The sequence below is a fragment of the Ovis aries genome, chromosome 3 (genome assembly GCF_016772045.2).
Source record: "Ovis aries strain OAR_USU_Benz2616 breed Rambouillet chromosome 3, ARS-UI_Ramb_v3.0, whole genome shotgun sequence".
In the NCBI taxonomy this organism is placed as follows: domain Eukaryota; kingdom Metazoa; phylum Chordata; class Mammalia; order Artiodactyla; family Bovidae; genus Ovis; species Ovis aries.
In genome coordinates, this window is record NC_056056.1 from 33496090 (window position 1) to 33523561 (window position 27472).

General features: G+C 45.6%; 1 protein-coding gene across 1 annotated transcript; it reads right to left on the minus strand.

Annotated features, from left to right (window-relative positions):
* Positions 1 to 2145: 2145 nt before the first annotated feature.
* On the minus strand, positions 2146 to 15407 carry ADGRF3 (adhesion G protein-coupled receptor F3). Its single transcript, XM_042245889.2, is given in 15 exon segments — positions 2146 to 2976; positions 3620 to 3682; positions 3756 to 3797; positions 4259 to 5641; positions 6504 to 6683; positions 7072 to 7268; positions 7441 to 7584; positions 8092 to 8246; positions 8248 to 8299; positions 8837 to 9075; positions 9508 to 9694; positions 10163 to 10303; positions 10692 to 10752; positions 12148 to 12306; positions 12529 to 15407. Coding segments are annotated over 14 exon segments (2988 nt in total). The 5' UTR covers positions 12232 to 12306; positions 12529 to 15407; the 3' UTR covers positions 2146 to 2916.
* Positions 15408 to 27472: the final 12065 nt, after the last annotated feature.

Consider the following 27472-nt stretch of genomic DNA (forward strand, 5'->3'; position numbering starts at 1 on the left):
ACTGTATATTTTAAAATGGTTAAAGTGATAAATTTTATGTGTATTTTATCACAGTTAAAAATATTTTTTTTAAGGTAAGGGAAAACATTCAGAATGGAGGTTACCTCTAGGTAGGGGGCAGTGGAACTGGATTGGAAAGGAGCACATAGGTTAAAGCTATGTAACATTTCAAAATATACATACAAGAGACACCCGAGTTACTTTCATTTGCATGACAGCTACAAAAGCCCATCCTTGGCTGTGGTGATTACAGTTGTCTCCTTGATGTTTGTTCTTAAATAGCTGAAACTGGTAATATTCGTAAAGATCCCAACTTAAAGTGTCTTTTCATGTAAAACTTTAATTACACTCTCTGTTCTACCTGATAACCAATTGCGAGTGGAGCCTTTATTTGCCCTTATTTTCTTTCATTCAGACTTTGGAAGTTTGGCTCCCCTACCCTTTCCCCACGGCTCTCCCCTGCCCTCAGCTGTTTGCCTCCAACAGTCTCTGCTTCCATCTTTCCTGAGAGAAGAAGAATTTTAATTCTCTGCCTGGCTCCTCCCCGTGTCCTTTCTCAGTTTTGTATATTTCTTCAGGCCTCTCAAGTTTTGGTCTCTCTTGAGGAGTAAAAGGTGGTATCAGGGTCTTCTGGGCTTTCTCAGATTTTAATGGGTGACGCAGAGGCTCTCTGCCTGTATCACTGTGGTTTTCTGGGGACTCTGAACCTGTATATTGTGCTTCTGCAAAGAAGAGTGATCATTGATTGAGAGGAAATGGGAGAATGGGGGGACTGGAGGACAAAAATAGTAAACAGTACTATTCTGAAAATAGATTATTGTGAAAGAGAAGAAATATTCAGACATGTTGGCAGTGTTTGTACTCAATATCATACTCAACTAGAAGCCCTTTTCCCTTTCACACTTAAAGGAATATCAGTGATCAATTGATTCCCAAAGCAGAACTCCAGACAGAAAGTTCAGAGCTTTCCCAGGAACACCTAATGTAGTCTATCCTTCTGTACAAACTTAAATTCCAGGATGTATTTTTTGTGTGTTTCCTTGCTTGTCAAAATTCTATTTATAAATATGCAAAATGGTCTGGAAAACTTATTGAAAATCTTTTTTTCTAATATAAAAGTACACGCTCATTATAAAAAATAATTCAAACAATATAATGTAGAAGAAGAAAATGAAGAATCAAGTAGAGATACCCACTCTTTATATTTTGGTATCTCTTTTTAATGCATACATATTTATATGGAACGTAATTGCCTAGTATAGTGTTCTGGAACGCTTTTATATTACTTAGATATGTAGCCTAAATATTGTTTCATTTTGGTAGTTGTAGCTGTGTGTCATCATTTTTAGTGACCACACAGCATTCCTTGGGATGGATATATCCTAATTGGTTTCACCAAGTGCCTCTTTTTTAAAGGTGTAAACAGAGTACACATCCTTTGCACGTTTATCTGTGCACTTGTTTACTTATTTCTTTAAGCCTTCTTACTAGAAATACAATTGCTGCTAAATCTCGCCTTCTTGGATTTACCTCCAGAGCATTCTTTTTATTCCACTTTTTTTTTTTTTAATGATGAAAGCCAAGTAAGCAAAGGCTTAATGTCATTTCATTTATCTGTTCTGAAGTGTGCTGTTAGCAGCAGAGCGTGCCTTGAGTATGTGTAATCATCTGAGAAGGAAGACGAGAACACATGTATGTTTGGAAGCATGCTCAGAAAAGGAATCTGCTGCTTCTATATTACTTGAATTTTAAAAAATTATAATTAAAACAATTAAGACTGTAAATGTTAATAACTTAAAAGTGAAATTGAGACATGATTCTGTTGTCAGGGAAACCAGCAAGGCAAACAAAGCCCCCACTGATTCCAGTGCTGACACCTTCTGCTTAAGAATGTCTTCTATCAATGACTTTCTATATACACACATATGTATGAAACTTACATATAGTAATGTGTTTCATAAAGCTTAAAGAAAGAGAGACCTATTAACTTCACTTTTTCCTATATTTTGAAAAGAAACCAAATTCTGTCCTTTGCCTCCAATGTTTGGAAGATCGGCATTCCTTTCAATTAAGCCATCCTTTTTTTTTAAAGCCATCCTTTCTTTGTAATTATAGGGAAGAAATAATTAGACAAGAAATCACTGAATAGTTCAAATAAAACAATTTTTATCAAATATGTCTGTAACATAAACTGTTGCTGAGTTAAAAACCTGGTTGAGATAGTTTTGCTGGTAATTACTTTGGTGATCATTTTTACAGCAAAGGCAGGCTTATTCATTAGGTAGCTTCTGCTAGTTTTTCATGCTTTTCTTGCTTGGATAGTTTGGGGTGGAGACAGATGACTATAAGAGAAACGAGTGTGACTAATGGGAAACAGAGGGCTACCTTTCCCACGGGCTGAGCTCTGGGAGGGGGAAAGGGTTCAGGTCATTGGCCAGGACCCATCCCTGGATTCAAGGACATACCTTCGGCTTCCTTGAAGGAACACCAGCTCTGCCTGTGGGTCACTCAGAATTTCTGTCTTCCCCACCAAGGAGCTCTCCCTGAAGCCTCAGCAGGCCCCCCTCCCCTCTGCACTCCAGGCTCACCAATAGCAGTTCCTTCAAAACAATGGTTTTTCAGGATGATTACAATTTTGATTGTGTGAAAAGGAATTTTCAGAGTGAACTGCGTCAAGGGTTGGTGGTGGTGACACCTCCTCCACCTTTCTGGGAAAGCAATAGGAGATGCTATCCACATCTGAGGCCTCCACCTTCAGCCCATCTAGAAACGTCCACTTGAAGAAGTCTGTTTTCCACAATTGGGTTGGGACAGGTATACAAAGAGGAGTTCTCCTTTTAGAGCTTTGCTGGAAAGCCCTTCGTGCACTCAGCCTCACCACACGCTATGCGCACTGCCCCTAAGAATGCTTCATTTTCACCTGGCATCTTTACTTCTTCCTTTGCTATTTGCTGAGATGCAGGTTTCACTTGTGGCCTAGGAAGGGGTGAAGTAAAGTCACTCAGTCATGTCCAACTCTTTGCAGCCCCATGGACTGTAGCCTACCAGCTTCCTCTGCCCATGGGATTTTCCAGGCAAAGGTACTGGAGTGGGTTGCCATTTCCTTCTCCAGGGGATCTTTCCAACCCAGGGGTCAAACCCAGGTCTCCCACATTGCAGGCAGATGCTTTACCATCTGAGCCACCAGGGAAGCCTGAAGGGGTGGAGAGGCCCAATTGCAGAGTGATTATTATTGCCATCTCTCCTTTGATGGATTGTATCCATTTCTACCTTTTCACGTGCCTTCCTGCCTGGGCAGCAGAAATCCTAGGAACTTTGCTCCCAGCTGCAGTGACTCCCATGCATACCTATCTTACTTTTCAAATGCCAACTGGAGGCAGATTTTCAGAGGGGGAATAAGGGACAATCCAGAGTTACCAGGAGTCCAGGATACAATCAGGAGCCCAGGAACCGAAATCTGTCCTCTGCCTGGGCTGCTTTCTCCGCTGTTGGAGAGCTGGCCCTAAATCCCCAGTCTTCTCTTGGATTCTAGCTGCACCTGTCTCCTCCAAAGGCTGTGGAACATCTACTTCTGACCTGCTTTCAGGGGTCAAAGTAAAACTTGAAGGCAGCAACTCACCAAGGAGATGGTGGATCTGGGGGGGTGGCTGCAGCAGAAGCGTTTGCGTAAAGCCTCTTGGACCTGCAGGAGGGGTGAATGCTGTTATGCACGGCCTTCCAGGGCAAGTCAGGCATGGGGACATGAGCAGACTCACCTTCTTGTCCATGAGGCAACCAAACAGTAAGATGAAGACACCCTGAAAAGAGGGATATGGGGATCTGTTAGTCAAGGAGGAAGGAATCAACTGAAATCAACTCATTGCCCTTCCTCTTCCTTCAACCTCTGTCCTTTCGCCTAATTCCCATCCTGAGGCTTCCCATCTCAGTTCTGAGCATTAACATCACTTGATGCATAGGATCCATTTCAGATGCTTTTCTTACTATTATGAGGAAGATGAATATCAAAAGATAGGGTATTGGCAATTCCCTGACTTCAATAGCAATTTCAGATATTTTACAGATGAGAGAACCAAAGCTCAAAGAAGTCTGTCTAAAGTTACCTAGCAGTCCGTGGAGGAACTAGGATACAGACTTAACCCTTTTAAAATTCCGGCACCTGTGTTTTTCTGCTCCACTGTGATACCTCCTTGAGAAGGGACTGGCAGGGACCCAGGCTGTCTAACAGGGCAAAGAGCATGGCTGCCACCGTGTCACCCACCTGGGAGGCGTTGAGGACTGTGAAGAGGTAGTGAGGGACTATGGAGACTTCCTCTAGCAGAGTGGCCAGGCCCAGCCCCCAGGTGAGGCCGGAGATAGGTGTAAGGATGAGCAGAGCTTTGATCACCCCCAACAGGGCTTGGCGCTTCTCCACCTGGGGTCCCTCTGACAGCGAGGGTCTCAGCAGCTTCAGCACAGCCATGGTGAGTACCAGCCCATTCACGCCCACGATGGCCAGCACTGGACCCACGAAGGTATAGAGTGCTCCTCCTTTCTTGTCCAGCCAGCATGCCCCCTTGCTCAGGTATTGCCCTCAGGGTAAGTAGAGGCCTAGGGTGATACCTGCTAAACCCATCGGGCACAGGTAGCCAAGGAGCACCATCAGGGAGAGTACTCGGAGCTTGGACAGCTGATGGAAGACAAAGAGAAGCTGGTGGGCCAACATCAGGGCCTGAGCCAGCATCCAGAAGAAGGTGGCCAGGTAGAGGAAATGACAGAGGAAGGCAGCAGCCAGGCAGAGCGGACTGTGAGGCCCCGCAGGGAGGAGTGGAGCTCCTAGGAAGCAGGCGTTTGCGGCCAGCAGGCAGAGGACCATGTTGAGCAGGGCCGAGTGGCGTAGGTAGGCGACCTTGTTCCGCACCACAAACCTCCACACCAGCCTGTACACGCCCAGGCACAGGAGCAGTGCTAGAATGGAGGCTCCCAAGCCCATTTGACTCAGCAGCTCCAGGGTGGGGTTGTTTGGAACCGTGTGTCCAGACATGAGGATGGAGAAGGCAGTGAGGTGCCGGCAGATACACTGAGTGGTGGGGCTGGCACTGGCAGCCTGCACTTGGCACCCTGCATCAGACCAGCCTCCCTTACCCTGGAAGAGATCATGGTCCCAGAAGACACAGTGGGGACTGCCATCTATGTACCCAAAGTCCATGATGACCTCTCCCTCCTTGAAGACCTGGCCACCTGCCATGATGGAGATGGCGAGGACCAGACCAGGAGTGGCATAGAGGGAGTCCCCCAGCCCTTGCCCATAGTTTGAGGGCAGAAGGTGGTCCAGTTCCTGCAGCACCAGGCTAGTAATACTGACGTTGGTTCCATTATGGCGCAGGGGCACCAATGAGTGCCTGGGAATCCATGCCTGCAGTGGGGGCTGAGTAGGGAAGGAGACTCTGTAGTTAGCTGGAAATGTGGGCTCGAGGAGCTGGCTCTGCAGCTGCACGTTGGGCAAGACGAAGGAGAAGGGCTGGTCCTGTGGGCACAGGCTGTGTGCCAGGGTCTCCACTGCCAGCAGGAGACTGGAGCCCACCGAGGGCATCTGCCTCAGGGCTAGGGTCCACAGAGAGCTGGAATTCATGCCAAGGACCTTGTCTGTGGTTTTCAGGACAGCCTGCAGCACCCAATAGAGAGATGAGGCCTGGCTGCCAGAGCCCACAGCATTGAGCTGGGGCGCTGGGAACCACAGACCCCAAACCCATCCTTCCAAGTCTAGCTCAGGACCCAAGGATGGGGATAAAGAGGGAGAGGAAGACAGGCCTGTGAAGAGAGCCTTTCTAATCGGGAAGGGTGGGGGGTTGTTCAGCCAACTGCTGGGGTGCCTTCAATATGTGGCTCCTGAGGAACACCCCACCCCTCTGTATGACAACCCCCCTCCCCCTTCCATCCCTTGGGGCCTCTAATGTCCTAAGGGGGCTCCTCCAGGTCTGTAAAGCTAGGAGTGGTGCCCAGTGGTAGAGGGCACACGCTCTGAAGTAGAGGACTGCCTGCATGTCTGCAGCCACAGGTGATGCATGTTCTAGACATGAAGGGTGTGCCGGGTCATTGTCCCTGGTTATTCCTTTGGCTGCAGCTTAGGGGTCACCACCTGGTGCCTATTCTGAGAGCTGGTTTAGGTGGGTCCCGCAAAGCCAAGTGCGTTTGAGTATCTTCATGCAGGTACCTTGTATGTGGGCCTGGGGGGATTCAGATCAAGTCTACATGTCTGCACACACACGAACACCTCTGAACTCCTGTTTCCACACCCCTTCCTGTTTTCCCCAGCCTCCCGTGTGTTCCCAGCATCAGGCCTTCTCCACACTCCACGGCCTTGGCATATGCAGGAGGAGAAAGGGACCAGGAGAGCAGACACTTGGACTCTAGAAAGGTCTGCCATCTGACAGCCTATGGTGATGTCAGAGGGACAGAAATGCCTGGGGGAAGAGCTTCCTGCCCATACTACCCAGCTGGCCCCTGCTGTGATTCAGAGATCTCACCTCCAGGGCGCTGCAGTTGAGCTGTGTTCCGGTGTCTGCCACCACCTTGGCCAGGACTGTCATGGTGCCCACCAGGGCCAGTAAGTCAGAGGGGGAGGTCACTGCCTCTACCTGCTCCTGCAGCTGAGCCAGGATCTGTGACACCTCTTCCTCAGGCCAGCCCTGGCCTGCCTGTAGCAGCTTGAGACAGATAAGACAGTAGGAGGGGAGTGGGTGAGCCGTCAAGAAGGAGGGGCCACCTCCTTCCCGGCCCAGCACCTCCTTTCTTTCTCCCCACACCCCATCCCAAGGGAGCAGGAAGCAGAGAGGGGAACAAGCCATGTGGGATGAATTCACACCAGGGTTTGTGGAGCAGATACCTGAGGGCATGAAGATTTGGGACTGCACCAACACTGGGTAGTAGGGTCTCAACACCTACTTCCTGGCTCTGCTAGGGCTCCAGTTCAGAGAAGCTGAATAACCTTCCTGCTGGGCCTTGGGGGGAAAGGACTCTAAAGCTGGGTCCTGAGTGAGGAAGGGATAGATCATGGAGGATGGGGTACATGGGCAGCAGGGTCAGAAGATTTACCTGGGCTCTGAGGAGCAGAGCCAAGAGCCCCGTGTCTGTGCAGTTGCTGTGGATGGGTCCCCAGACCCCATCAGGCCCACAGGGCCTCTTTACTGTGCCCGTCCTGTCCCCGGGACACGGGGCTTGTGCCACATGGCCAGCCTTGGTGACGTTCCAGGCAACAGTTGAGGAGTCCTCAGGGCAGGTGGTGTCTCCATCTGAAAATGACATCAGGGAGGGCTTAGCAGCGCATTCAAGCCCAAGCCTTTCCTTGAGCAGAAACTCCTGCAGGCTTTGGAGTCTGGTTGTGTTATCCAGCTCAGTTCCCCAGGGGGAACTTCCAGGGTGGGCAGTGAGAGGATGGCTGGCTGGATCCCAGGCCCCACGTACCCTGGATGATGGTGACAGAGACAGTGACCCTGAGAGGGCTCAGACCCAGGCTCTGCAGCTCACAAATGTACGTGGTGTTGGCTGTAGGGCAGTGCTGCACAGCCAGCATGAAGCACTGGGAGTCTGGCGTGTTGAATACAGAGGCTGAGGGGGACATGAGAAGGGAATGGTCTCTGGACCAGGGACATGCCTAGATCCCTTGGGGTCTTTCTAGCAATTTCAGAAGCAGATGAAACAGTGGAGAAAAGCTGAGTGGTATATGGGCAGCAGACTACTGCAGGCTGAGCTGAGATTTGGGGCCGGGAGACCCTGATGGTGTGTCGGGGGTGTCTTATAAGCTCCAGGCCCTGAAGCCACAGTGGACTCATTTGTAAAATGGGACCATCATCAGAGGAAGCTTGCACAGTAGCATTGGGTGGGTTCTAGGAGATCGTGTGGATGACAGCATGATGTGAAAGTTGTCTACACACATGTGGTTATTGTTGAACAGAGCTGGGGTCAAAACAGTATTGTTTTGGAGTTCCAGTATTGGACCTGGAACTCCCAGGTTGAACTGCAGCCTGTTTCCTGGGAGCTGAAGCCCCAGCTGCCTGGAGGCAACTAGCTGCCCCTTCTTCCTGGACCCCCGAGACAGTCGGCCCCTTTCCATACCTTGGCCGCCCTCTCTGGGGCTCCAGGAAGCCGTGTAGCCCAGATGTGCACTGGGGGTGCAGCAGCTCAGCTGGAAGCCGGGGGAGGCGGCACAGGAGACGGAGAGCTGGTCTGGGAGCCCAGTCACATCTGTTGCCTGCAGGGGCACCCTCACCCTGGTGCAGCTCCCACCTGAATCCCTGGGCCTCGAAGCGGCATATGTACTCACCTGCAGACACACGCCTGCTGCACCTCCCAGCTGCTCAGCCCCCACCTGTACTGCAGAGTCCCTCCTGCCTCCCCAGCCACTCCCTAGGTCTGCCCTCTCGATCCAGCCTGAGCTAGACCCCAGCAGGAAAGATCTCTGTCTCAAGGACTGCTGGGAGGAAGAGGAGATCCTGACGCTTTGTCACGAGCCCGTTGCCATGCATCCTAAGATGAACCTCCCTGTCTCCAGGAGATGCTCTGCCTGCACTACCCGCTGCCATCTCAGCATCACGAAGAAAAGCCCGCATCTGTCCTCAGGTGAAGTTGAGACCACACTTTTGGTGTTTTCTCATCAAAATTCTTCACATCCATGGGCCTCTTAGCCTTCGTTTCCCCAGAATGAATAAATGGACAGAAGGAAAATGAAGAGGAGGAAAGACAAGAAGGAAGGAGAAGAGAGGGAGGAGGAAGAGTCGGAGGGGAGCAGAGGAAGAGGAGGGAAGAAAGAAGGGGAGGAGCGAGAAGGCAGGAGAGGAGGAGGGAGCGACAGGCGGGCTACCTGCCCATCTATGGGAGATGTTGATGATGCTGAGGACAGTCCGGCCCTGGCTGGAGGTCAAGGACCCTCAGGTCCCTGCCTGAAGGAGGACGGGGCTGGGGCTTCCTGGGGGCCACAGGAACCAGTTCAGGTCTGTGGTCTCCTGGTTCATGAGGAGGGTCAGGTTCAGCGTGTTGCCAGGCATTTGCAGCCAGGAGTCAAGGCTCAGGGTTGCGGGGACTGCAGGAGGCAGGAGACAGAACCCCCGGAACAGGAGCTCGTGGCCCTGGAGCCTCGCCCTCCTCCCCCATTTTCTGAAGCCCATCTCTCCTCATTCCTTCCCCACCCAACACTAATTGTCCTGTTTTGTCCCTGGAGGAATGTGGCTGCTGCAGTCTAGCCTGGAAGACCCTATCTGTCAGTAGGAACCACACAGGGAAGCTTTTTGACCTAGGACTTCCCCCTCCACCAGAAAGGAAACTTTCCTTGTCCACCTGTCTCCAGAGCCCTGTTGTTGTTAGTCTCACTATTCCTGCCCCAGGCGCGGGGCCTGTGATCTGCTGTGATACCTGGCATTTTCTCTCACCCAGAGGAGCCGCTGGGCTTGGACCAGCTGGCAGAGATACAGCCGTCAGAGAGGAAAAAACACAGAGAGGGTTTTGTTCACTCGGGGCTATTGGTTTCCAAGTTCCCAGCCCTCCTCACCGGGTGGCAGCAGCTGGCAGTACCCGACTTCAGTAGGGTTCAGGACAAGACAGCCACATGGCCGGTGCTTGATGGAGGTTTGACAGGGCTGGTGATGGCTGCAGATGCTGGAGTTCCACTGGTACCCAGAGAGGCAAGCACAGTAGCTGCACCCGTTGTGGGTGACATTGCACTCTGTGACAGAAGGAAGGGAAATGAGAAGTGAGCAGGGTGTCCGGGAAAGCCTGATGCCTGCTGTCTGCGAGGCCCTAGGCTGGGTTTCTGGAGCAATCCAGAAACAATCAGACAATCCAGATAATCCAAAGTCACTGCTTTCCCAGCCAGGGTTCAAAGCAGCAGAGCGTGCTGGGCAAAGGCATCCAAGGTGGGAGCAGAGAAGCCCCAGCTCAGCATCATCTGCCCCTTGGGCCTCTGCCAAAGTTTAGAAGATGGGGACATGGAGCAGGAAGGGAAGGTCTGTCCGATGGGAGGTGGGGAAGAAGCTGGGCATGTAGACCCTCCAAGAAATAGGGAGGGGCTCCCCGCAGTATCTCAGACCAGGGCGCTGTGGGAGGGCTGGGCTCTCACACCCTGAGCACCCCCTCCCACCTGAGCAGCTAAGAGCCACTGAAAGGCCAGGGGTCAGGAGAGGTTCTTCCCCACCTGTTGTGAGGTTGAGGCCAGTGAGAGTCACTGGGGCTGAGGAAGCCGAGGCAGCCAGGACAGTCAGTGGCTGGGAGAGTGCCGCCAGCCAGGGGTCATCGGAGAAGTCCAGCTGTACGTAGACGGAGATCAGGACCAGTTCTGCAGGAGAGGGGAGAGCTGGAGGGAAAGGAGCAGCTGCTGCGGACCCGACACTAGCTGTCCCCTCCAGGAACCCGAAGACATCACATCTTCCTCCTCCCACAGCCCATGCAGACAGGTCCATGCAGACAGAACCCAGGAAGATGGTCTCCACTCACCCATCACACATGCCGCTTCATGTCGCCCTCCCAACAACCCCCCTTACACAGACTCTCCAGGAGGAAAAGGTTTTGTCAAGACCTCACAGCTAGAGAGCTGCCTTGACGCCTGTGACCAGTGCCAGACCGTCTCTCTCTGACCCTCCCTGCCCTCTCCCTCAGCGGTGCCTCTCCCAGACCTTTCTTTCTCCCTCGTTCCCTGCTCCCCACCCTCCCATTCATCCACTCACCACCTGCTCCATTTTCGGGGTCCAGCTGTGGCCCTGATCCCCCTCGAGCCTGCCTCTGTCCCTGGAACAGAGCACAGGAAGACTCTGGGGAGAGCTGAACCCTGCCTTTCTCTGGGGACATCTTCTTCTCTAAGCCACTGGGGGAGCAGCCTGGCTAATCTGCTGTGATGTGGTCTCTCGGAGCTCCTCTTGTTGACTGGAATCAAGCGGGCAGAGCAGGAGGGGAAAGCCAGCTTCTGGTAGGAGGTGCCTGACTGCAGCCCCAGGGATCCCTCCCAGGCCAGCAAGGCCTGCTTGAACCCAGGAACCAGGCACACCCTGGAGAGTCAACAAGCTTTGCTTAATTCCTTCCTGAATGTACCCATCCCTGGGTCTGTGAGTCTGTGTGTGTGCACTAAGTCCCTCCACGACTTTTTGCGACTCCATGGACTGTAGCCCTCCAGGCTCCTTTGTCCATGAGGATTCTCCAGGCAAGAATACTGGAGTGGGTTGCTGTGCCCTCCTCCAGGGGATCTTCCCAACCCAGGGATTGAACCCAGGTCTCCCGCATTGCAGGCGGATTCTTTATCAGCTGAGCCACCAGGGAAGCCCAAGAATATTGGAGTGGAATGGGTAGCCTATTCCTTCTCCAGAGGATCTTCCATACCCAGGAATCGAACCAGGGTCTCCTGCATTGCAGGTGGATTCTTTACCAACTGAGCTATCAGGGAAGCTTGGGGATTATTCCCTCCATAGCAATTGCCATGAGGGTAAGCAGAAGCATTACCTAGGTCTCTGGTGTGTGTAAATATTTCCTCACCCACACCTTCCTCTCTGAAAACTGCATGTGTGTGAGGAGGTTAGTCTAGAAACAGATATGCTCTAGATGAGTATGTGGCTAGAGACAGATAGATATCCACCTGGGAGAGCACACCAATCATAAAGTGCCAGACTAGACACTGCTGACTTTCCTCAGATTCTCTCCTCCTCTATGCCAATGGCTCCCAAATTTGGCCAGCTTTTATTTTCATTTTTAAGTGGCAAGCTTGACTGGAAGAGCCTTAACCTAAAGTGCAGCAGGCATCAGTGGTGTTCACAGGAATTCAAATAAAGAAACAAAAGCTATCCTCACACTCTGAAAAATTAGCCTGAACTCTCATAAAAAAAAAAACCATCCTCTTTAAAAAAATATGTTACAGGGGCTTCCCTGGTGGTCCAGTAGTTAAGACTCTGTGCTCCCAGTTCTGGGAACCTGGGTTCAGTCCTTGGTCAGGGAACTGGATCCCACATGCTGCAGCTAAGATTTGCCGGCTCAGGCAAATAAATAATTTTTTTTTTTTAAAGCATGACTTCCTCTCCCTCCAGCCCTCTCCCATCCACCCATCCATTCATCCTACACCGTGCTGCCTCTCACACCCAGAGGCCCCTACTGTCATCTCTGCAGACCTTCTCATGGTCCTCACCCAGGCTTACTCACAGGCTGGGATGCTCGGGCAGCTGGTGGCTCCACCAGAGGGAGAGTCATGGCCAGGAGCAGCACAGGGGCAGCTGAGCAGACCATGGCTCAGTGAAGCTGTCCTCAAGAGCCCAGCTGCTGCCGCATGATGCAAATGTCCTCAGAGGAGAGCTGGCAGGGCTGTGCACAGACGGAATGGGAGAGAAGAGAGGAAGGGAGCCAGGCTGAGTTTACAGAGGAAGTGTTACAGCCCATGCTACAGTCAAATGGGCAGCCAGGTCACTGTGGGGCCCCCTGGAGCTCACAGGCTCCAGTGAGAGTGGTCTGCCCAGGTTCCCTGCTGGAATCTGGGCCCAGGACTCAGTGAACAGGAGAGGAGCTGGGGGCTCTAGGTTACAATACCAGCCATGTGTCCATCAGCCAGGTTCCATCACATCTCCAAGGGTTTGGAAAATCTGGATTTTTCTGCAGCTCCCCAGGAAGCTGGGTCATTGATCAAAAAGGCAAGATTAGAAAAGACAAACATCAGAGCTGATGGCTATGCTGAAATAATTTCTAGATAGACTGGACTTTTAAATGTAACAAAGAATCTGGGAAGATACCTGGAGAAATTATCGAGGAGTTTCATAAAATAATTTCATAGTGAGGAAGGCTTTTCTAAGTGTGACACAAAACCCAGAAGCCAGAGAGGAAATGATAAATTAGAAAGTATACAAAGTTTTAAATTTGGGATGAAAAGACTGTTGGGATAAAAAGGCAAAAGATAACATATTTGTAAGACTATGACTGTAAGGCTAATCTTTTAAAAATGTTGTCTATTTACTTATTTATTTTCAGCTGCACTAGGTCTTCACTGTTGCGAGCAGGCTTCTAGTAGCTGCAGCAAGTAGGGACTACTCTTCATTGTGGTGCGCTGGCTTAGTTGCCCCCTCCCCACGACATGCAGAATCTTTTCAGACCAGGGATCGAACCCATGTCCCCTGTGTTGGCAGGAGGATTCTTAACCACTGGACCACTAGGGAAGATCAAGAGCTAATCTTAACATAAAAAATTTTTATCTTACACATCAGTAAGAAAATGGGCAAAAAAATCAAAGAAATATCAATAGTTTGATAAACATATACAAACACCCAACTTAAGATATAAGACATGCAAATTGAAATAGAATATTCTTTTTTACCCACTAACTATCAAAAGGTGAGACATTGGTTACCTTAAGTGTTAACAAAAATGTACTTGTACAAAAATATGTGTATAAGGATGGAGATCAAACTAGTCAATCCTAAAGGAAATTAATCCTGAATATTCATTGGAAGGACTGATGCTGAAGCTGAAGCTCCAATATTTTGGACACCTGATAGAAAGAGCTGACTCATTAGAAAAGACCCTGATGCTGGGAAAGATTGAAGACAGGAGGAGAAGGGGACGACAGAGGATAAGATGGTTGGATGGCATCATCAACTCAATGGACATGAGTTTGAACAAGCTCCAGGAGTTAGTGATGGACAGGGAGGCCTGGCATGCTGTAGTCCATGGGGTCAGAAAGAGGTGGACACAACTTAGCAGCTGAACAACAACAAGGATGTTCAAGGCAGAGCTGTTTGTGATAGCAAATGAGTTAAACAACCCAAATGCCCCAAAAGGATAGGTTAGGTAAGTTATGGCATTTCAAAATAGAACATTGTTATGGGGAAAAAAGTAAAGTAGCTCTATTTGGAGTGAACCATGATATATATGGTGAAATTTAAACTGTATGTTATGCTCTCCTTTAGGTAAAAAAAGAAATCCATATTAGATACTTGTGCATTTTATACTTGGAATATTTCTGGAAGAATACATTAGAAAGTTAGCAATAATTGTTGCCTCTTGAAAATGAGATTAGGAGTCTGAATTGTTCTCTGTGCTGTTTGATATACATATTTTCTAACTTTAGGCATGTTCTTTTTTAATTATAGAAAAAGAAAGAGCTGAGACTTCCCAGTGGTTAAGACTCTATGCTTCCAATACTGAGGGGGCAGGTTTGATACTTGGTGGGGGAACTAAGATCTCATATGCTGTGCAGTGTGGCCAAAAAAAGGAAAAAATGAACTGATTTACACACTTACTTATACACACACACACACACACACACACACACACCCTGGGGTGGAAATCTAGACTCAATACATTTCTACTTTCTCCACCACCCCATGTTAGAATCATTGCTGAAAAAACAGCAAACACATAGAGCAAAATACATTCATGGGAGCAAAGACTTCGTAAATAGTTGATTTCAGAAAACATGACAATGAAGAAGAATCAGATTTGAGAACCAGAGAGACAGGACACAGGTACTTGGGGTGGGACACTGTTAGCATGTTGGCAAGTGTCTACTGCAGCTGCAGGTGGTCTCAGATGGACACCAACAGCAGCTACTGTTGCTGCCAAAGGGGGTCAGTCAGAGAACTAAGTGGACCTGGACAGTGCTCACCAGGGGCTCTCGAGGACAGGAACGACAGAAGAGAGAGGTGGAATTGAGACGCGTGGAGGTGAGCTGCTTCCATGCTGAGTGGACACTGAGCAGCGGAAGTTTCCAGTTAGGAGAGGCAAGGACAGATCACTTGGAGAGAAGATGCTCTATCTAGAAGCAGAAACACCAAAGGAAGAAGTGACTCAGAGAACATCAGGAAGTCAATGGAGGAGACTTTCCTGGTGGTCTAGCGGCTAAGACTCCAGGCACCCAATGCAGGGGGCCTGGGTTCCATCGCTGGTCAGGGAATTACGATCCCACAAGCTACAACTAAGCCCAAGAACTGTAACTAAAGAAGCCTGTGAGCTGCAAAAAGACCCTGCACTTGCCAAAATAAATGATAACAATTAGTAATAATTTTTTTTAAAGAAAGTCAATAGAGGTGGAGCTGGAGAGATCCCTAAGGATTCAACCCCCAAAACAGAATTTTTCCTAATTGGTACTCAATTCATCTTAATCCCTTTGAGTTCATGATGAGAAATAAGTATTACAAGGGGAATAACATATTCCTGGGTCCATGAAAGTTGAGGTGTCCAAACTGTATAAAACTACGAATAGAACTAAGGAAGTGAGAATATTGCCATAATTACAGGTCTATGAATGTGTTCCGTACAAATGGTATAACTCCCATTTAATGAAGCAAGCTATATTTTCAATGTCATAGGAGTACATAAAATTTAAAAGAACTCTGTTGTGAATTCATTCATTCATATATCCATTAAATGAATATTTATTAAGCACTGGTGTCTGATGCTATGCTAGATCTTAGACATTCGGTGGAATTGTGGACTAAACGTGTCTTGGTGCATTTACCAAAATAAAGGTTGGGCACAAAGACTGTGACAGTTATTATGGAATATAGTTTTTTTTTTTGGTTGCTACCAAGGCTTGGCCAGTATCAGGGCACATCAGAGGAGGGTGTGCAGAGAGGAGGGGGAAATGCACAGCTGTTTACCCAGTTGGAAACCCTGATGCAGTTCAGTTTCAGTAATAGCTAATTAGCTAATTCTTGACTGAGACAGAAAAGTCCAAAACAGAAAGAACATGTTTAAAATTGCTTGACGACATATAATGTATGATCTATGAAATATATGACAATAAAAAGTATTTTAACACAAAGGCAGGCGCTATATATGTCTTCATAAAAACTAAGGATATTTCTGACATCAAAAAAATTTAAGGGGTGTGTGTGTGTGTGAATAAACATACGGGGAGGACTAGGACATTGGAATGAAACGGAAATTTTTCTTTTAAAGGCAAAAAATTTCAAATCCTCTAAGGCAGGAGCTATGGATTAAAAAAAAAAAGTATTTCATTTATTTATTATTTTTGGCTTCTCTGGGTCTTTGCTGTGGTGCCTGGGCTCTTGTCGCTGCACGTGGGCTTTCTCTAGTTGCAGTGAGCAGGCTTCTTATTGAGGCGGCTTCTCTTGCTGCAGAGCATGGGCTCTATCTGGAGCATGTGGACTCAGCAGTAGTTGTGGCTCACAGGCTTAGTTGCTTGGCAACATGTGGGATCTTATTTCCCAGACCAGGGGTCAAACCTGCCCCTGCATTGGCAGGTGGATTCTTAACCACTGGACCACCAGGGAAGTACTGGAGCCTGTTGATTTTAATGTACAATTCAGGCTATCAAAATGTTACCAAGTTTAAGTATCTATTAAGCACACACCCTATCTATTTAGATTCATCAATGAAAATCATTTTATAACATGGAGATACAGATGACCTCCCTAAGCATGAAATAAAATCCTAAAACCACATAGGACAGGATGACCAATTTGAATATGAAAAATATGAGATGGCTTATACAAATCACAGAAGGCTACAAGATGGTAATATTACTCCGTGAAAGAAGAACAATTTTCTCGGAGGGAACAACTACATGCTAAGTTTTGCAAAGAGGCAACGAATGGAAAAGCAGACACAGGAGTCAGATAGCTGGAGACCAAAATTAGCTTCATTACTGGAAAAGCTGAATGAGAGAGAGATGGTGGTTTGGATGTGAGCCAGAAGCGCTTCCCAGTCATCCTCCTTGAACTGAATCTACTTACCCAGTCACTGGCATAGCTGGGCATCTCCAGGTCTCCCTTGTGGAGATGGGGGAGCTGAGAGTGGGTCTGGAGGACTTGCCACTTCAGAAGAGGGAGGTCTCAGAGCTTATTCTCTACTTCTTAGCCATCAGATAGGTCACTGTTTGCTTGGGGAAATGGGAGAGGAAAGAGAGACTATATCCTTATGGGGAATGGAAGTTCCCTCCGTTCTGTGGAAATGGGAGAAGAAAGGAATAGCATTCTGTACCAATACCATGCAGATTTTAACAAGATTGATTTCAATATTTTAGTCAGAGGAAACTGGAAAACTTCATTTAACTCATGTCAAAATATACACATAAGAGGATTTTATAAAGTCAACAAACTTAGAGAATATTTTTGGATACTTTGTTAAAAAGCCCTAGAGAAATGTGTGCCAAGAACAAAAATTAGCAGGTACTTTGAGTGAAAACCTATTGCTTCTGCTTTATTCTACATATTTTCTGAACTGATTTGTAGAAAGTGTCCTCCACCCTTATTCACAGGTTTGCTACAGAAGCAGTCATTTCATACAAGGTCATGCTGCCCCCCTGCCAACAGCAGAGTCCTTGTTACACATCTAATACCACCAACTTCTCTCTTCCAGTGTAACTGGATGTGGGACCTTAGGGAGAGCCTGAGGTTCCAACCTGCATTGGAAGTGGGAGTCTTAACCACTGGACTACCAGGAAAGTTCCCCTCAAGATATTTTTATAATAGTGGCTTTTAAAAAATAATTCCAACATCTGTGTCATCACTGATGTCTATTGATTGCCTTTTCCCATGCAAATTGAGATTTCCTGACTCTTCATATGCCATGTAAGTTTGGATTGTATCCTTGACATTTGAATATTATAAGACTCTGGATCTTATTTAAATCCTGTGGAAAATATTGATATTTTTATTTGAGCAAGCCACTGACCTAGTTTGGTTCAGGTCACAAGTTCTGACCCATCTACTGTGAATTATATTTTCAACCTCGGTTCCCTTTTCAAAGTCTTTCTGATACTATTCAGATCTACTGCATATGTGTGCCACCCAGCGACCAGTCTGGGACCTGGGTGAAGGTCCATGTCTTAGTGCAATTTTCAAAGTCTGTGGTATGCTCTTTAGGGTCAAGTATATAGATGTACACTTGGGAGAAACTCCCAGGACTTCATAAAACTCTAGGAGTCATCTTCCTGAATTTCCTTTCTCTCAAGTTACTCCAGTTCCCTTGAAATAATACTCTTGTCAAAGTAGCATGACCATAGCACATTTATATCTACCTATATTACATGTGTTTTTAAATACTTCTTTAAGTGAATTAGAGAATGGTAACCACATCCATTCCTTCAAAAACACTGTTCTCTTTATAGCCTGAGCTTAGCACATATAAACATTATTGTTCGTTTTAAAAAGCACTTTAAGTACATTACAGAAAACTTTAAGAATATTTTCAAGTATTCTTTAAAACATTCAAGTGTTCTAAGAAAAACTTCTTAGAACATTCATGTTTTCTTAGAACACTCAAGTTATTCCTTTTTATTAAGAAAATATTTTTTGCACTGTAAAGTTTACAGGATAAAGTCCAGCTTCCTCAAGTCTAATTGGTTTGATGAGATAGGTGGAGGGCATTTCATGGGTCAGAATCGCCAACGGGAAGTGAAATGACCACACAATACACAAGTCAAATAAAAGTGAGGCTGGGTACCACTCCCTCTCCTCATCTCTTGAGTAGAATTAGTTTGGGCCTTTATCTCAGAGCTCAAGAATAAATCCTACCAAATAGGAGATTGTATTCAATTAAGAGCCTACTGTGTTTGAACAACACAATATCTACATTACAAATATGATAGTTAGAGAATTCCTCGGCAGTAGAATGGTTAGGGCTCTGCACTTTCACTACCGTGGGCCCAGATTTGACTTCCCTGGTGGCTCAGACGGTAAAGTGTCTGTCTACAATGTGGGAGACCTGGGTTCGAGCCCTGGGTTGGGAAGATCCCCTGGAGAAGGAAATGGCAATCCACTCCAGTACTATTGCCTGGAAAATCCCATAGAGGAGCCTGGTAGGCTACAGTCCATGGGGTCGCAAAGAGTCAGACACGACTGAGCGACTTTACTATATCACTATATCACTATATACATACATATGTATATATATGAAAGTAAACAAATGAACAACATAAGAAAATTAAAGTGGTTTTGACTTTGGATTATCAGAGCAATGTTGGCTTGTTGAAAAAAACCTAAAACAATTGAGAAATGTGTAATTTAGAAACTGAAAGTACTTATGACTCTCTTTCTGGTCATAAAATAAACCACACTATATATCTTGCTTTTGAGTTGTTTACTGGCAAAGTGTTAGTTTTACTGGAAAAAAAAAATTCCAGTAATTTTTTAAAATGAAAAGACCTCAACTTTTCATACTGCTGTTTCACATACATACACAAAAAAATATGCAAAGAAGTCATTTTTTACTTGAATGTGATTGTATTTTTTTTCTTGAGAGTCTGTGAATTCAAACAAAATTTTAGACAGGAAGTTTATTAAAGAGTGGTCCAAGAAGTGAAAACAATCTAACATCCATCAGCAGTCGAATGGATAAACAAACTACAGACAGCTTTACTTCCATACTTTAAAACCACACAGAAATTAAAATGAGTGAACTAGACTTTATATGTACAGACACAGATTAACCTCAAAACAATATTGAGTATAAAAAATATTGTAGGAGATTAGGAACTGTATGCTGTGCTATGCCGAGTCTCTCAGTCATGTCTGACTCTTTGTGACCCACCAGGCTCCTCTGTCCATGGGGAGTCTCCAGGCAAGAATACCGGAGTGGGTTGCCATGCCCTCCTTCAGGGGATTTTCCTAATCCAGAGATCAAACCCAGGTCTCCTGCATTGCAGGTGGACTCTTTACTGTCTGAGCCATCAGGGAAGCCCAAAAAGTGGGATCCTATTTAAGCACACACACACAAGCCCCAAATAATACTGAACTGAATCTAGACATAAACCTATGTAATAAAAGTATAAAATAAGAATAGGAATAATAAACAACAGCTGCAAGATAGTGGCTAATTCTGGGACCAAGTGGGAAAGAGATGGTATAGAGCTGGAGCTTTAGCTGAAACATAAAAAAAGAACAATTCAGACTTCCTGGTGATAAAGAATAGTGATAAAGAATCCACCTTCTGAGACAGGAGACATGGGTTCTATCCCTGGGTCCAGGAAGATTCCACGTGCCACAGAGCAACTAACCCTGTGCCCCACAACTCGAGTCCATGCTCTAGAGCTGATGAGCCATGACTGAGCCTGTGCAGCGACTACTGAGGCCTGGGTGGCTAGAGCCTGTGCTCCGCAACAAGAGAAGCCACCGCAATGAGAAGCCCACCACAACTACGGAAAGTCTGCATGAAGCAAAGGAGGCTCAATGAGCCAAAATGAATAAATAAATAAAATTTTTAAGGAAAAAAAAGCTCTGACGAATACATGGCGAAATACTAACCCCTGTTAATTCCTGGTGGTGGTTATTTGGATATCAAGTATATTCCTTTCTATGTGTGATATAGTTAAGCTGGGTAATGATGCTGGTGATGCTGGACAGAGGGATGGGGAAGCTTTCCTGATCTTGACCTTGACTGTTAAACATACAGATATCTTTTTTTCTTCCAGTTTGAATCATTTTAATATTTAAAGACAAAAAGTGAGTGCTTTTTATTTTTTTAAACACAGGCACAGAGGTCTAACTGCCAACTTGCACACAGGAAATGAGCACCTGCTCTGTCACCCACAGTCCCAGCTGGTGTTTGACTGCTGTGGGCCCTCACCCTCTCCATTCACAGCGGCTGATTTATGCTACAACTGTAATGTATCTGGTCTGTTTCTTAATGTGTGCATGTCTCTCCCCAGCATCTCCATTCTAAAATAAAAACCAAAGAGTCATTAGGGGCAGGGGACATCTCTCCCACTGGTACCTGCTCCCACCCTACATCTTCTGGCTTGGAACAATGCCGGGAAAGGAGTGGATGGCTAGAGCAGGAGGACGGAGCTGCACTCTGCACCCTGTCATTGGAGTGAGGACAGGAGGTATAAGCTAAAACAACATGGTGGGCACAGATGAGCTTGGGAGTCCCTGTGTGAGATGAGGCCAAGAGAATTCTCCTCACCAGGTTTAGAGAGATCAAGGTGTCATCATTTAAAATGAAAGTATTTTATCTCAGGAATCAGCAATTCAAAGAGTACTGAATTTCAAATATTTTCCCACCGAGACACCTCAGCTATCGCAGGAACCATCTAGACCTTTCCAGGAAGTGAAGGTAGAGCTACAGGCATTCCTCCTGACAGCCCTACGGTGAGGTTAGAAGCATCTCTTCAGTGTGGGAAACAACAGGAAGAGCCTGGATCAGGAAGGAGGTAGCCTCAACTCACAAGGCTGTTCTGCAGAACCTGTACTTTATTGGAGCCACAGAGAGAGAGAGAGAGAGAGAGAGAGAGAGAGAGAGAGAGAGAGAGAGAGAGAGAGAGAGAGAGAGAGAGAGGTGAAAAGTGGCTCTCTGTCAGACTCCATGGTCTCCCTGATGTGGCATTATCTGGCTCCTGGCTCATCCCCATCCAGCTCCTCCTCATCTTTTCACACGTCTTTCCAGAGCACTTCCTCCTCAGAGAGGGGACAGTGGCAATGGCCCCCTTAGGGACCCTAGCCATAGATGCATTTTTTATGAGAAAAGTGTTTCTTCTAATACACATCTAGGTTTTCATTTCTGAAAGAAAAGCCTTTACTTCCAGCACTTTATAAAATTTAAAGGGCTATGCCTATACAAAGATGGGCTTTTAAAAAAAATTACCTAGGAAAAGCATTTTATCCTCCTTAGTTCTCTCTTTGGTTTTTATCTATTTTACTACTTGTGTGGCTTATTCCATCATAGAAATCTTAGCTCTAGGGTCCATCTTAATGCTCCCATTCTTTACATCAGTTTCTCTGGAGAAGCTGTTAATTCACTTTTTCCTGATTACCTACCTACTGCTTTCAAGAGGGAACTTGCTGGCAGTTACTCTAGCACTAGCTTCTCAAATTATCCCTTTAATCTTTCCTGTTCCTAGTCTCATGCCAAACGAGGAAGAGAAATACAATATGAGTATTTTGCTGATGCTTATATCAATGCAAGAGAAGACTCTACACATGGACATCACCAGATGGTCAACACCGGAATCAGATTGATTATATTTTTTGCAGCCAAAGATGGAGGAACTCTATACAGTCAGCAAAAACAAGACTGGGAGCTGACTGTGGCTCAGATCATGAACTCCTTATTGCCAAATTCAGATTCAAATTGAAGAAAGTAGGGAAAACCACTAGACCATTCAGGTATGACCTAAATCAAATCCCTTACGATTATACAGTGGAAGTGAGAAATAGATTTAAGGGACTAGATCTGATAGAGTGCCTGATGAACTATGGATGGAGGTTCGTGACATTGTACAGGAGACAGGGATCAAGACCATTCCCATGGAAAAGAAATGCAAAAAAGCAAAATGGCTGTCTGGGGAGGCATTACAAATAGCTGTGAAAAGAAGAGAAGCGAAAAGCCAAGGAGAAAAGGAAAAATATAAGTATCTGCAGAGTTCCAAAGAATAGCAAGGAGAGAGAAGAAAGCCTTCCTCAGTGATCAATGCAAAGAAATAGAGGAAAACAACAGAATGGGAAAGACTAGAGATCTTTTCAAGAAAATTAGAGATACCAAGGGAATACTTCATGGAAAGATGTGCTTGATAAAGGACAGAAATGGTAGGGACCTAACAGAAGCAGAAGATATTAAGAAGAGGTGGCAAGAATACACAGGAGAACTGTACAAAAAAGATCTTCATGACCCAGATAATCATGATGGTATGATCACTCACTAGAGCCAGACATCCTGGAATGTGAAATCAAGTGGGCCTTAGGAAACATCACTATGAACAAAGCTAGTGGAGGTGATGGAATTCCAGTTGAGCTGTTTCAAATTCTGAAAGATGATGCTATGAAAGTGCTACTGGGAGCTGACTGTGGCTCAGATCATGAACTCCTTATTGCCAAATTCAGATTCAAATCAATATGCCAGAAAATTTGGAAAACTCAGCAGTGGCCACAGGACTGGAAAAGGTCAGTTTTCATTCCAATCCCAAAGAAAGGCAATGTCAAAGAATGCTCAAACTACCAAACAATTGTACTCATCTCACATGCTAGTAAAGTAATGCTCAAAATTCTCCAAGCCAGGATTCAGCAATATGTGAACTGTGAACTTCCAGATGTTCAAGCTGGTTTTAGAAAAGGCAGAGGAACCAGAGATCAAATTGCCAACATCCACTGGATCATCGAAAAAGCAAGAGTTCCAGAAAAATATCCACTTCTGCTTTATTGATTAGGCAAAGCCTTTGACTGTATGGATCATAAGAAACTGGAAAATTCTTCAAGAGATGGGAATACCAGACCACCTGACCTGCCTCTTGGGAAACCTGTATGCAGGTCAGGAAGCAACAATTAGAACTGGACATGGAATAACAGACTGGTTCCAAATAGGAAAAGGAGTACGTCAAGGTCTTACATTGCCACCCTGCTTATTTAACTTATATGCAGAGTACATCATGAGAAACACTGGGCTGGAGGAAGCACAAGTTGGAATCAAGATTGCCGGGAGAAATATCAATAACCTTAGATATACAGATGATGCCACCCTTATGGCAGAAAGTGAAGAACTAAAGAGCCTCTTGATGAAAGTGAAAGAGGACAGTGAAAAAGTTGGCTTAAAGCTCAACATTCAGAAAACGAAGATCATGGCATCTGGTCCCATCACTTCATAGCAAATAGATGGGGAAACAGTGGAAACAGTGGCTGACTTTACTTTTTTGGGCTTCAGAATCACTGCAGATGGTGATTGCAACCATGAAATTAAAAGACACTTACTCCTTGGAAGGAAAATTATGACCAACCTAGACAGCATATTGAAAAGCAGAGACATTACTTTGCCAACAAAGATCCATCTAGTCAAGGCTATGGTTTTTCCAGTGGTCATGTATGGATGTAAGAATTGGACTGTGAAGAAAGCTGAGTGCCAAAGAATTGATGCTTTCGAACTGTGGTGTTGGAGAAGACGCTTGAGAGTCCCTTGGACTGCAAGGAGATCCAACCAGTCCATCCTAAAAGAAATCAGTTCTGAATATTCATTGGAAGGACTGATGCTGAAGCTGAAACTCCAATAGTTTGGCCACCTAATGGGAAGAGCTGACTCATTTGAAAAGACCCTGATGCTGGGAAAGATCGAGGGCAGGAAGAGAAGGGGACGACAGAGAATGAGATGGTTGGATGGCATCACCGACTCAACAGACATGGGTTTGGGCGGACTCCGGGAGTTGGTATTGGACAGGGAGGCCTGGCATGCTGTGGTTCACGGGGTCACAAATAGTCGGACACAACTGAGCTGAGTGACTGAACTGAACTGAATGTTCAACTAGGATACATGAAGAGATAATGAGATTGCTACTTTTATACATTGTCTCATGTCTGTATGTCTTGCTTCCTAACTTCTGCTAGACTTCTGGTCTAGCAGGCTACATGCCTTGGGTATTTCAGCAACAACCTCAAAGCTTTACTATATTAGGTATCTATGTTGGCAACTATTACCTCAACCCCTGCCCCAGGTTTTTGAGGATTCTTAAGGAAAATGGATTATAGCAAACTTGCCTACTCACTTTCTCTAATTAGCATCTTTTTCCCCCCCAGTACCTTTCTCTTCCATGCAAACTAAATAACTATCCATCTGAACTCCGATGATTTCAAAGTTTCATGAAGACAAAATTGATCCCTACCCAACATACAGCCAATGAAGTCCCTTGCATGGCTGTATGTTCAAATTTGAGAAAGAAAAATAAGAATAGTAGTTATGTTTGGTTATATTTGCTGACCTGATGTTAGATGAGGCGAACAGGAATAAGGAGAGAGGCATGACGGGGTGATGCCACTAGGCTACCCATCTGAATGATGTGTACTTGATACGCCTAGAGTTCTGCATCCATTTTGGTATAATAACAATGGGGAGGAGGATGGGTGTGTAGGACAGGTATCAATTCTCTCTCTGCTCAGAAAATACAGATGTTGGGTCACTACCAACACTTCAAAGAATGCTGACGATAAGACTTTGCCCAGTGTAAAACTTTGCTGAGGTCAGTTTTTTAAAAATTATTCTCTTTTTATTTAACAGTCATGCTCATGAATAATGGATATAATATATAAGAAGTAATCACTCATCTTCAAAACTTGGGCCTCTAAGTTCCTCTGAATCTTTACACTGTTTCTTTTGGTTTTGAATGACTATTGACACCACTGAGTTGGCTGGTGTTCAAAGGTTAAGAGCATGAAAAATGGCCAGAAAACCAGTGGGACAAGTCACAGAATCATGGAGAAACCACCCTCCTCCAGTGACATGGGCAGTAGAAGGTATAAGGCAGCATTTGTTTCTGCTGAAACTCAGTATATTACACTGCCCTTTTCTGTAATAAAGTATTTGATGACTCACTCAAAGAGAGTTCTCAATATATTCTTACCTAGTAGGATTATGCTTTAAAAATATAAAAAACAGCCAAAACCCAGCAGCCAAAACCTAACCTGAGAAGGTTCACCCTAGGTAGGGAATTTCATCTTTAACAAACAACAAGCAATTTAATGACTCTGTTCAGTTCTGCCCTAGCTTTTTTCCCCTCTAGACTTGATTAAAAGTCAACTTGTGATTTTTTTTAACATCTTACTATGGTAACTTGTAGAAGCAGGGTGTAGTAGAAAGTTATTCAACTAGAAGTTCGATGACCTGTGCTCTTGTTTCAGCTTTACCATAAACTTTTGGACTAGATATGTAATTCTTCTGTTGTTCCATTTTGTACTATCCGGCCATGGTGCAGCGTTGTTAGGATGATTGAGTGAGAGGTCAAACTGCTATGAGAACCAATAAGTTAGTATAGGGCTTTATTGTTTTAAAAATTAAAACCGAATCAGTATCTTTATATAAGCTTCCTTGGGAAAACTTCCCCATTTTTATGGCTTGAATAACTGATATCAGATTTATTAACTATATTAGTACTTGAAAGTGAAAGTTACTAAGCCGTGTCTTGACTCTTTGTGACCCCATGGACTATACAGTCCACGGAATTCTCCAGGCCAGAATACTGGAATGGGTAGCTTTTCTCTTCTCCAGGGGATCTTCCCAAACCAGAGATTGAACCCAGGTCTCCGGCATTGCAGGTGAACTCTTTACCAGCTGAGCCACAAGAGAAGCTCTATATTAGTCCTTAACTTATTCCAATTCTCTAGATATCTCCACATATTTGACACCATCTTACTTCAGACTAAGTAAAACAGGAATTGCAGGAAGTATACTACTTTTTATCCCGAGGTTATATTATGAAGGTGATGACACTGTTTCTAGCACAGGTCTCTTTTATGATTATCATACCGAAAGGCAAAAAGCCTGATCTTGAGTGTTTGAGATATAGTACAGATAAACTTCAACAGATGAGGAGGCAGACAAGAGAAGCAGGCAGTGCCAAACTATGCTCCGTACTGTGGTGCAGAAGGAAGAGATAGCATGGGGGTATACAAAGGAGTAAATAGCCAGGCCAATGTGAAGTGGTCCCTGCCAGCCCTGGGCAGGCTTAGGGATAAATGCACCCTGGACTGGAATTCAGGAAAGAGGAGACAGGAAGGTGATTTACTTGCAAAGGCAAATTTGTTTACCTGACAATGTTTTCTTCTCAGGTGAGAGTGCCTGGTAAAACTCACCCAGGCCTAGGATTTGTGGGGTTTTGAAAAATAATACCTTATGTTTATATGGGCTTATACTTACCATAGATTTCCCTGGTGGCTCAGACAGTAAAGCGTCTGCCTACAATGCAGGAGACCCGGTTTCAATCCCTGGGTGGGGAAGACGCCCTGGAGAAGGACATGGCAACCCACTCCAGTATTCTTGCCTGGAAATCTCATGGACAGAGGAGCCTGGTAGGCTATAGTCCATGGGGTCGCAAAGAGTCGGACACGACTGAGCGACTTCACTTTCACTTTTCACTTTCATGCATTGGAGAAGGAAATGGCAACCCACTCCAGTATTCTTGACTGGAAAATCCCAGGGACGGAGGAGCCTGGTAGAGTTGGACACGACTGAGCGATTTCACTTTCACTTTCACACTCACCATATATACCTTATATTTGTATGGGTTTAGTTTCTTTTTCCACTCAGATATAACTCAACTTATATACTTTTAATTTTAATTAAAATTAGGCTATTTAATTAAATTGTAGGCTAATTACAATATTGTGGTGGTTTTCATCATACATCGACATGAATCAGCCATGGGTGTACAGGCGTCCCCCCATCCTGAAACCCCCTCTCACCTCCCTCCCCACCCAATCCCTCTGGGTTGTCGCAGAGCACCAGCTTTGAGCGCCCTGCTTCATGCATTGACCTTGCACCGGTCATCTGTTTTACATACGGTAATGTACATGTTTCAATGCTATTCTCTCATATTGTCTCACCCTCACCTTCTCCCACATAGTATAAAAGTCTGTTCTTTGCATCTATGACTCTTTCGCTGTCTTGCATACAGGGTCATTGTTACCATCTTTCTAAACTTGTATGGGCTTAACTTAATAGGCTTATGACATGCTCTTACGTAATAAGTGTAAAAGATAGGACAAGAATTATGATCATTTTACAGATCAGTTGATTTCATCTTAGAGAAGTTAAATGATATAATTTA